Raw genomic sequence first — 11,695 nt, 5'->3', positions numbered from 1 at the left:
AAAAAAAAAAAAAAGGAAAGAAAATTATCAACTAAACTCTCCAAAGATAAATCACCATATACATTTCATCTCTGGTATGATTTTTTTTCTACCTCGGGAGGATCACATTTCTGGGTAATTAAACAGGTTTCCTGAAAAAGGAATTACGTATTTTATGTGTGGCACTTTTTAAAATTCTCATTGAGTGGTGTTAAGAGTCAAAGAAAAAAAAAAGAAAAGAATTACAGTGCCCTTGTGAAGATTATTACAATTTAAAAAAAGAAAAAATAAACCAACATTGTCAGGTACCTGACCTTTCAATTTTGATGAATGAAATCCTTTCATTTAAGTTAATAGTACAATACTAATAATATCCATAAAACTGCAAAATCTGTTTCAGAAGTAATCTTACCATTCCCATAATCAATGTTTTGTGGTGCATAAAGGTAGACTTCTGCTCAGTTCAACCCCTATTAGAAAATTCAACCTCCAGATAGGAAAAAAAAATAGAAATTTTAATCTCTTTGATGAAGAAGACCAATTATGTTAGAATATTTCACCATACAAATCCCTCCAAAATCATAAAGAGTTATGTTGTTAAAATTTTTAAGGTCTTCAAATTTGAGATTAAAATGATATATAGTTTCACTACTTTTCTCTACCCATAGATACATATAAACACAGTCTATGCTTCTTATCCCTATTTCCACTTCAAATTTTTGGTGACATACTACTCCCCATTGACTTAAAGAAACTACGCTTTCTTATCACTAGGAAATTATTAAGGTGAGAAATTTGGGAATTCATGGAAAGAGGTGATTTACATATTTATTCCTATGACCTAATGTGAATCAGTATAATTCTAAGAACCCTCTATCTTTCTGTATTTCTTCATTAATCATCTAGTCGCTGATACATAATCTAAATAACCTAAAATGTATGACATTTGAATATATACTGGCTTGTTTCAGACAATATGTATGTGCATGCATCTGAGTGTATATTAAAAAACACAAAAATGTACAAGACATTATGATTTTATTCTTATAATTTTATTAGTATGCATAAACGGTTGATGGACAGGTATTACCAACTTGACCTATCTTACCTACCCTATAGAGAAAGTATATGTTATTTCATCTAACTTGCCCAATGCCTGTTCACAAGTTGGCTAAAACTATCATCTTGGACCCAAGTTGATACAATAAATAAATCTAACTTATATAATCACCCATTATATCTTAACAAAAAATAAATTAAAAACCACTAGCTAAAATAATGTCACTTTTCTTCAGCTTTTAAAATGCCTGTCCAAACTGCTTACTGGGATTAGAAGCAGAAGCCTGACAAAGAAGCATAAGATAAAAATACTGTGAGACTGCCCATCATCGATGCTTTGTTGATAGGACGTTCTCTCATACTGAAGTATCAAAAATACATTTTGAAGAGTTAAGGAAGAAATACCCTCATCCAGTTCTTAAATTCCTTACCCCTTAAGTGTCCACATTAATAAGTCTTATATCCAAGTGAAACATCATGACAATATCTGAGTTTTGCAATGTACACTACACTGAAAGGCAAATCAAATAGCAAAGTACTTAAGAATCTGGGAAATGCTACTCAATCCCCTTTTTCTGCTTTATTCATCTGGACACAAGTACATAACCCTGGAAACAGAAAACATACTCTTGTGGTATTTCCAGAATAATAATTAACTTTCCCACCATGAATAAAAGCAGCCCATGCAGCCCAGGCCAATTACACAGAAATAGGCAGCTCCTATAAAACGAGTAGCAGTCCTCTGGTCTGTCTCTCATTATCGCAAAGGTGGTTATCTCCACTGCAGTGTTGGCCCAACTTCCTCCACCAGGAGGTGGGAATAGACATTCTTGAACAGAAGACAGTCTGATTGCTTTCATTTTTGCAGCAGGATTTGTTCCAGTATTTATAATGGCATTTCAGTGAGTCACCTATTCCACTGCATATTCCGATCAAATGACATCCAAGAGCTTCAGAAGATCATCACCCTGACTGAAAAAAGTTTAAGCACACATTTTTTTCCCAAGAGGGAAAGTCTTAAAAATGATCCAGGAAAAAATTATTAACATTAAAGCTTTTGGAAATTCTAAACACAGCCAAATTAAAGAGAATCCCAATTCTGATTTAGAATGTAGGTCATCTTATCTTTCCAAGACAAGATTAAAGCACATTGGTAACAAAATTAAAGACTACCCCACTCTTGAGTATAAGACCTTTTTAGAATAATCCAATCATACTATTCCAATTTTACCAGGGAAAACAGGATATATATCTAGTTATTTAGTAAAAATAAAAGAAAGAAACTCCATACATGACAAAGTACACATATAATTTAAGAACAAGAAACATAAGACAGCTTTCCTCATAATTTTTAAATCCTTAATTTATACCTCTGTGAGTGAGGCAATATGAATACAAAATGGGACATCAAAAGTCCTTCAGTTAGCTTTAATTTTCCTATCAAATCTAAATAAACTATAAATAAGTAAGTAAACTGGACCAAATAACCTACTGTTACATCGTTTGCTCTAGAAGAAAAGATGTTACCTGTATGTGAGCAAAAGGCTTGGCCTGGTACAAACTCTGGACAATCAATCAGTTGAGAGAAGTCTGTTGGTGGCACATTGCGTGGAGGAGGGCCTGGAATTGGCCATTTTTCTGGTTCTATCTTTTTTCTCATTTTCTCATCCACAATTTCTACTTCTGTGCTATCCTTCAGTGCCTATTAACAGAAATTGAGCTATTAAAATTATGAGCTATTTCACTGCCTATGCTATACTTCTAAGAACCTAAAAATTTGAAAATCTGAAATTAGCAAACTAATTTGCAGTTAATGATTCTAAACAATCCATAACTACATAGAACACAAGTTTTAAAATCATTTGTGCCTGTAAAGTAACAAATATCCTGATCTCCCACTTATTTAACTTCAGATGATAAATTTTTCACAATTAGAATAGTCATTTAAGGAATACTGAAGCAGCTAGAAGCAAACTGACTTTTACTATTTTCTTCTCTCTCTCATATTTCCTTGTCTTCCATTAAAATATCACCAAATAAAATTTAGGCATTTTATTATTGTAATAATTACCACAATTTATTGAATAATAAGTACTACATGTACTCATGATTCCTCACAATACCTCACAAAGAAGGTATCACGCCTACATATAGATGAGGAAACTGAGGCTCAAAGAAATAAACTTAATCGAAGATCATAGATCTATTATGAGACAACACCAGGACTCAAACCATTATCTAACTGCAACTAAAAGTCTTAGCCATTAGGCTATGATGCCTCCCCAATATGTACTATAATTTAAGGATAAAACAAAACTAGGCCAAAATTTCTTCAAGATACAAACCAAAGCCTTACTGATTTAACTTCTCACTGAAGTACAGGAGTACTCACCTTTTAGAAATTAGGATAAATACAAAATGTATAATATAAAAACAATACAAAGTTATATGTACATTAACTTATAAAAATTAAAGCCCACTACATTTTAGTTGGAGAACATGCTGTATATAATTAAGAACATTAACAGGGCGAGGTGCTCACGCCTGTAATCCCAACGCTTTGGGAGGCCGGAGCGGGTGGATCATGAAGTCAGGAGATCGAGACCATCTTGGCCAATATGGTGAAACCCCATCTCTACTAAAAATACAAAAATTAGTTCGGCATGGTGGCACGTGCCTGTAATCCCAGCTACATGGGAGGCAGAGGCAGAGGCAGGAGAATCACTTGAACCAGGGAGTCAGAGGTTGCAGTGAGCCGAGCTCACACCAGTAGACTCCAGCCCGGAGACAGAGCAAAACTCCATCTCAAAAAAAACAAAAAAATATAATATTATCCATTCAGAAATGAACAGATTTTGAAAAAAGAACCTACTCTTGCTCTTAATACTAGTATGGTACTTAACTCTCAAGTTATATTTCTCATAACTGGGTATTTCTTTTTTATTATTATTTTTATTTTTTGAGATAGTCTCGCTCTGTCACCCAGGCTGGAGTACAGTGGTGTGAACTTGGCTCACCGCAACCTCCACCTCGCAGGTTCAAGCACTTCTCTGCCTCAGCCTCCCGAGTAGCTGGGATCACAGGCGGCACACCCAGCTAGTTTTTTGGACTTTTAGTAGAGACGGGATTTCACCAAGTTGGCCAGGCTGGTCTTGCACTCCTGACCTCGTGATCCACCCGCCTCAGCCTCCCAAAGTGCTGGGATTACAGGGGTGAACCACTGCGCCCGGCCATAACTGGGCATTTCTTTAAATTACAATTAGGACTTATTTTAAATGAAACTCCTTTGAGAAGGGAGTCTGAAATATAAAATGGAGAAAGATAGGAAAGAATCCTATGGTGAAAGTTTTAAATGAGTAAAATCAGTATATTTTCCCCAACATATATTTTCCTCATTTGGTCCACTGAAAGACCCAGAAGCAATGATGACCCAGTAGCAAACAGTAGGCCCAGCATCCAAACCATGCAACGACATGGATGAATGTCAAACACTACCAATGAAAAGAACCCAAAGACAGAAGAAATCAATTTATACAAATGCCAAGAACAGACTAATCTAATCTATGATATGAAAATCAGAAAAGTTGTTGGAGAGGCTGTGTGAAACTGACTAGAAAGAGCCATGAAGGAAGTTTTTAGAATAATGAAAGTATTCTACATCTTGTTTGGGGTAATGCTTATGTTTAATTTTTCAAAACTCAACAGCGAACACCTAAGATCGCTATATTTTACCATACGTTATCTATCCCTGAATGTTAAAAAAAAAAAAAAAAATTCCTTGAAACTTTCCCATATGTTTAAATTTCCCAAAGTAAAGTTGTGGAAAAAGACTGCCAATAGTGTTGTTTTCTAGTGAAGCAAGTCAAATTCCCAATAGTGGTAGTTTTGATTGGTTCGATACTTTAAAAAAATGTTTAGCAGTATCTACATAGAAAAATTAACCGTTGCTGGGCATGATGGCTCAAGCCTGTAATCCCAGCACCCATCACTTTGAGGCGGCTGATCACCTGAGATCAGGAGTTCGAGACCAGCCTGGCCAACATGGTGAAACCCTGTCTCTACTAAAAATACAAAAACTTAGCCAGGCTTGGTGGTGGGTGCCTGTAATCTCAGCTACTCGGGAGGCTGAGGCAGGAGAATCGCTTGAACCTGGGAGGTGGAAGATGCAGTGAGCTGAGATCAGGTCAGTATAACTCCAGCCTGGGCCACAGAGTGAGATCAGGTCAATATAACTCCAGCCTGGGCCACAGAGTGAGATCGGTATCAAAAAAAAAAAAAAAAAAAAAAAAAAAAAAAAAAAAAAAAAAAAAAAAAAAAAAGGAAGGAAGGAAGGAAGGAAGGAAGGAAGGAAGGAAAGAAAGAAAGAAAGAAAGAGAAAGAGAAGAAAAAAAGAAAAGATTAACTGTTATTATTCATACAATGGAAAAACTACCAAAAAACAGAAAGTAAACAACTGTTATACACCAATATGAATAAATCTCACAGAAATAACTTCAGAAATAAAATCAGATATAAAAGTCATAACACCCTTTACGTGAAATTCAAAAAACAGGAGAGAGACCTCTTAAAAGGGGGAGCAGTGGTACTGACTAGGAGGGTACAGAAGGCAGCTTGCTTGGGTCTTGAAAATGTTCTATATGTTAATCTGGATGGCAGTTACCTGACCGTATACACAGGAAAAAATATCATCTCTAATCTTATGAGTTACAATATATAATGTATAAAGGCCAGGCACGGTGGCTCACACCTGTAATCCCAGCACTTCGGGAGGCTGAGGCAGGCGGATCATGAGGTCGGGAGTTCGAAACTAGCCTGACCAATATGGTGAAACTCCGTATCTACTAAAAACACAAAAATTAGCCAGGTGTGGTGGCGAACGCCTATAATCTCAGCTACTCAGGAGGCTGAGGCAGGAGAATCACCTGAATCCAGGAGGCAGAAGTTGCAGTGAGCTGAGATCGCCCAACTGCACTTCAACCCAGTCGACAGAGCGAGACTCCATCTCGAAAAAAATAAGTAAAATAATAATAATGTATAAATTAGGCCTCAATTTAAAATAAAATATTTAAAGAAAAACTTGTGGGATGAAAAAGCTCAAAGTTCTTTATGTACAGCTACTAAAGCCTCTTCCAATACATGCTTTTTATAAAAACTAAAAAAGAGGAGGCCGGGCACGGTGGCTCACACCTGTAATCCCAGCACTTTGGGAGGCCGAGGCAGGCAGATCACTTGAGGTCAGGAGTTCCAGACCAGCCTGGAAAACACGGCAAAAACCCGTCTCTACTAAAATGCAAAAATTAGCTGAGCGTGGTGGCAGGAGCTTGTAATCCCAGCTTCTCAGGAGGCTGAGGTGGAAGAATTGCTTGAACCCGGGAGGCAGAGGTTGTAGTGAGCCAAGATCGTGCCACTGCACTCCAACCTGGGTGACACAGTGAGACTCTGTCTCAAAAAAAAAAAACAAAAGAGGTAGGGGCATAACAAATATTGTATGTAGTAAGGTATCATAGTATTCTCTTATATAAACCAACTATCTCAGGAGGAAGACACAAGAAAGAAGTAACACTGACCACTACCAAGGCAGGTAACTCATTCACTGTTGGTGAAAAATGGGAAAAAAATTTTTTACCATATACCATTTTTTTCCTTGGACAACCACTGGAAGATAACCATATAACCTTCTGAGTTTTGAATTTTGTGTAATTTATTTCCTATTTAAAAATAATAAATTTAAAAGGGAAGTGAAGAACACAGAAAGTGAAACATTTGGCCGGGCACGGTGGCTCAAGCCTGTAATCCCAGCACTTTGGGAGGCCGAGACGGGTGGATCACGAGGTCAGGAAATCGAGACCATCCTGGCTAACACGGTGAAACCCCGTCTCTACTAAAATACAAAACTAGCCGGGCGAGGTGGCGGGCGCCTGTAGTCCCAGCTACTCGGGAGGCTGAGGCAGGAGAATGGCGGGAACCCGGGAGGCGGAGCTTGCAGTGAGCTGAGATCTGGCCACTGCACTCCAGTCCGGGCGACAGAGCGAGACTCCGCCTCAAAAAAAAAAAAAAAAAAAAAAAAAAAGAGAAACATTCATCACTCAGGCCTTAAAAGGATCATATAGAAACTACACCATGCACAAAATTAAGGTAAAGACGAGAAGAAACAGAGTTACACATATTTTTATTAAAAACCAAGCCTTGGTAATCCTGAACTCCTAAACAATGAGTTACTGGGTACATCAATATTTTCCAGTATCTGAGGTTTTATCTGACTTAGCTATTAATTTTGGTCCTTTTCTTAATGATACACACCTACTATTATGAATAACTACCAATGCTGGAATACATAGATGTTGCATTCTGCCTGGTAGTAAAAGAAAGACTTGAATGTGCAAAGACCTGGAGATAAAAAGAAAAGAGCACAAGTTCTGAGGAACCACAAGTTCAGACAATTTAGAAAACAAAGTTTGAGATGAAAGTAGCAGGTACAGTTCTGAGGCTGATATTATATTAATTATTCCTCTCAATCCTCATACTCTATTATAGCTTAAGTATTATTTGCTATATTTTAACAAGAAAATTGAAGCATGAAGATGTTATGTAATTACTTAGTTATACAACTGGTAAGCCAAAGAACTAGGATCAATTTGCTCTAATAAACGGAAGACACAAAAAGCTTTCAATTATGGGGAAGACATCAAGAATGCAGTAAGCTAAAAAATAAATGAGTGGAAAAGAATCAGATTCAACAAATTTGGTTTGCGTATGCATATTTAACCAGGGCAGATACAGGTACCAGCTAAAGCATTTTGCTTCTCTCGAGAGCTTTTCAAGAAAGGAAAAACTCGAGCATATTCAAATACATACAGGAAGAAGATGGTAGAAATGAAATGCATGAAGATAAAGGAGTTACCAACAGAAGGACATCGTTTAAGACTAACAATAATAGCAAATGTTTACTTATTTAGAGCTTACTACCTTTGGCAGATACTTTCATTAATACAATTCATCATCACGACAACCCTAGGAAGTATATATTACTGTCTCAGGACACTGACCATAGTCACAGAACTACAAGGGACAAATTCATAGGTCCATGATCTTTCTATCTTTACACTGCAATGCACAATGAAGCCTTACTTTCTTAACAGTAAGTGCATAATGGTAGGTGCATAATGAATGTTAAGTGAATGCAGACTTATATTCTTCTAAATTGCTATGTTTACGTGTTTCTGCTTTTCAATAGTGGTATTTTTTACTGTATCATTAGCTACTGTATCAGTGCTAACCATAACAGCAGCTCAAAGTTTCCTTTTAAAAATCCTTCCTAACTGTTGTAGGTAGTAAAAACAAAATGTCAATGATCTTAAAATTGTGCTTGAGGATTTAATGGACTACAAATAGACCAAAAAGGCATACAATAATAAAATTACAACTATATTCGTACAGAAGTAGACAGGGAAAAAATGGCAACAACTTCACAAAAAATGGCAGCTGAGTTGGACCTTTGCTATAGCACAATGGCAGCAGTTAATAAACTCATTCTAATGCCGGGGGCAGTAGCTCACTCCTGTAATCTCAGCACTTTGGGAAGCTGAAACAGGAAGATTACTTAAGGCCAGGAATTCCAGGAATTGGAGACCAGCCTGGCCAACATGGTGAAACTCCATCTCTACTAAAAAATGAAAATAAATAAGTAAGTAAATAAAGAAACAAACTCATTCTACTATGAATCGTAATATTTGCTCTAAGAACAAATTTTGCAAAAAAAACTAATTTTCTCTGTTAATTACAATATATAGAAACCTTACATACATATCTATAAACAAATGCAATAATGACGTTTGCTGACAGTAATTATTTTCATGAAACCGAGAACCATTAATTATACACCAACAAATCATTATTTTATGTTGTTTTTAAAACATGGATTTTACTATAGTAAAATCAATTCTCCTGTCTCAGCCTCCCGAATAGCTGGGATTACAGGCACGTCACCATGTCTGGCTAATTTTTGTATTTTAGTAGAGACAGAGTTTGACCATGTTGACCAAGCTGGTGTCAAACTCCTGACCTCAAGTAGTCCACCCGCCTTGGCCTCCAAAAGTGCTGGGATTACAGGTGTGAGCCACCGCGCCCAGCCCCATAGTTGATTTTTAAAATAGGAAGCACAAATGTGTTCAAAAACTTGCTATTCAAAGAAGCCTGTTAAGAAATGAGGGTGGGCACAGTGGCTCATTCCTGTAATCCCAGCACTTTGGGAGGTCAAGGCAGGTGGATCACCTGAGGTCAGGAGTTCGAGACCAGCCTGGCCAACATGGTGAAACCCTGTCTCTATTAAAAAATACAAAAATTAGCCGGGCATGGTGGCGGGTGCCTGTAATCCCAGCTACTCAGGAGGCTGAGACAGGAGACTCGCTTGAGCCCGGGAAACGGTGGTTGCAGTGAGCCAAGATCACACCATTACACTCCAGCCTGGGTGACAGAGCAAGACTCTGTCTCAAAAACAAAAAAGAAAAGAAAAGAAAATGAAAAGACAAAACTAGGAAAAGACATTTGCAAAATACATATAATGGACTTGTATCCAGAATAAAGAACTCATACAATTATCTTTTAAAAAACACTCCAATAATAATGAACAAAAAATCTGAACAGACATTTCCACTAATATGGTATGCAGATAAAAAAGCACATGAAAAAATGCTGACAGCTTTAATCACTAGGGAAATGCAAATTAAAACCACAATAAGTCGGGCACAGTGGCTCATGCCTGTAATCGCAGCACTTTGGGAGGCTGAGGCGGGCAGATCACAAGGTCAAGAGATCAAGACCATCTTGGCCAACATGGTGAAACCCTCATCCCTACTGAAAACACAAGTCAGATGGGCGTGGTGGTGCGTGCCTGTAGTCCCAGCTGCTTGGGAGGCTGAGGCAGGAGGATCACTTGAACCCAGGAGGCGGAGGTTGCAGTGAGCCATGATCACACCACAGAACTCCAGCCTGGGCAACAGAGAGAGACTCTGTCTCAAAAAACAAACAAAAAAACACAATGAGAGGCCAGGTGCGGTAGCTCACGCCTGTAATCCCAGCACTTTGGGAGGCCAAGGCAGATGGGTCGCCTGAAGGTCAGGAGTTCGAGACCAACCTGGCCAACATGGTGAAACCTCATCTCTATTAAAAATATAAAAAATTAGCTCAGCGTGGTGGCAGGTGCCTATAATCCCAGATACGTGGGAGGCTGAGGCAGGAGAACTGCTTGAACCCAGGAAGTGGAGGTTGCAGTGAGCCAAGATCATGGCATTGCACTCCACTCCAGCCTGGGCAACAAGAGCAAAACTGAAACTTTGTCCAAAAAAAAACCAAAGAAGCCCACGATGAGAAACCACTACATATCTATTATTCAAAAAACTGACAATATAAGCCATGATAAGACTGAGGAACAAGTCCCATACATAATGGTGGGAATGTAAAATGGTAAAGTCACTTTGGACGATAGGTTGGCATTTTCTTATAAAGATAAGCATATACTTACTATACTTTTTTCCAGCAATCACAATACTATTTATCCAACAGAAATATATATATATATCCCTATAAAGATCTTCATGCTTTACTCATACTCTCCAAAACCATAAACAATCTGAATGTCCACCAACATGTGAATGGATGAACTGTGGTATATCCACATCATGGAATACTAGTCAGCAATATGAAAGAACAAACTACTGCTACATGCAACATAGGTGAATCTCAAAAGCACTATACTAAGCGAAAAATCAGAAACAAAAGACTACAACTTTTAAAAATTTTATGATAGTCTGGAAAATGCAAAGCTATAGAAGTATAGGGATAAAAAGCAGACTAGTGGCCAGGCGTGGTGGCTCACATCTATAACCCCAACATTTGGGAAAGCCAAGGCACGTGGATCACCTGAGGTCAGAAGTTCAAGACCAGCCTGGCCAACATGGGGAAACCCTGTCTCTACTAAAAATACAAAAATTAGCTGGGTATGGTGGCGCACTCCAGTCATCCCAGCTACTTGGGAGGCTGAGGCAGGAAAATCGCTTGAACCTGGGAGGTGGAAGTTGCAGTGGCCCAAGATTGTACCACTGCACTCCACACTGGGCAACAGAATGGGACTCTGTCTCAAAAAAAAAAAAAAAAAAAAAAGCAGATTAGTGATTGGGGTTACCAAGGGCTGTGTGTAGGGAAAAAAACTGGCTAGAAAAAAAAAAAAAAAAAAGATGTCGAAAAAAAAAATACATTTCTAGAAACAGGCCAGATGAGAGATTTTTTTTTTTTCCCCCCAAAGTGCTGGGATTACAGACATGAGCCACCATGCCCAGCCAGAAGGACTATTTTAAATTAGCCTTTCAATACGTGGGAACGGCTGGGCATGATGGCTCACACCTGCAATCCCAGCATTTTGGGAGACGGAGGTGGGTGGATCACGAGGTCAGGAGTCTGAGACCAGCCTGGCCAAGATAGTGAAGCCAAGTCTAAAATACAAAAAGTAGCCAGGCATGATGGTGCGTGCCTGTAGTCCCAGCTACTCAGGAGGCTGAGGCAGCAAAATCGCTTGAACCCGGAAGGTGGAGGTTGTGGTGAGCCGAGATCGTGCCACTGCACTCCAGCCTGGGCAACAGAGCAAGATTGTCTGGGAAAAAAA

At 38.4% G+C, this 11,695-nt stretch overlaps 1 protein-coding gene across 1 annotated transcript in view; it reads right to left on the bottom strand.

Annotated features, from left to right (window-relative positions):
* LARP1B (La ribonucleoprotein 1B) overlaps nt 1–11,695 on the bottom strand; it is a 147,209-nt gene that overhangs the window by 101,562 nt on the left and 33,952 nt on the right. The window contains 1 exon segment of the mRNA XM_017849119.1: nt 2,566–2,740. Coding sequence (XP_017704608.1) covers nt 2,566–2,740 — 175 coding nt within the window.

This window comes from Rhinopithecus bieti, unplaced genomic scaffold (genome assembly GCF_001698545.2).
Source record: "Rhinopithecus bieti isolate Rb0 unplaced genomic scaffold, ASM169854v2 scaffold_32092, whole genome shotgun sequence".
Lineage (NCBI taxonomy): Eukaryota > Metazoa > Chordata > Mammalia > Primates > Cercopithecidae > Rhinopithecus > Rhinopithecus bieti.
This window is presented reverse-complemented; position numbering and strand designations above follow the sequence as displayed.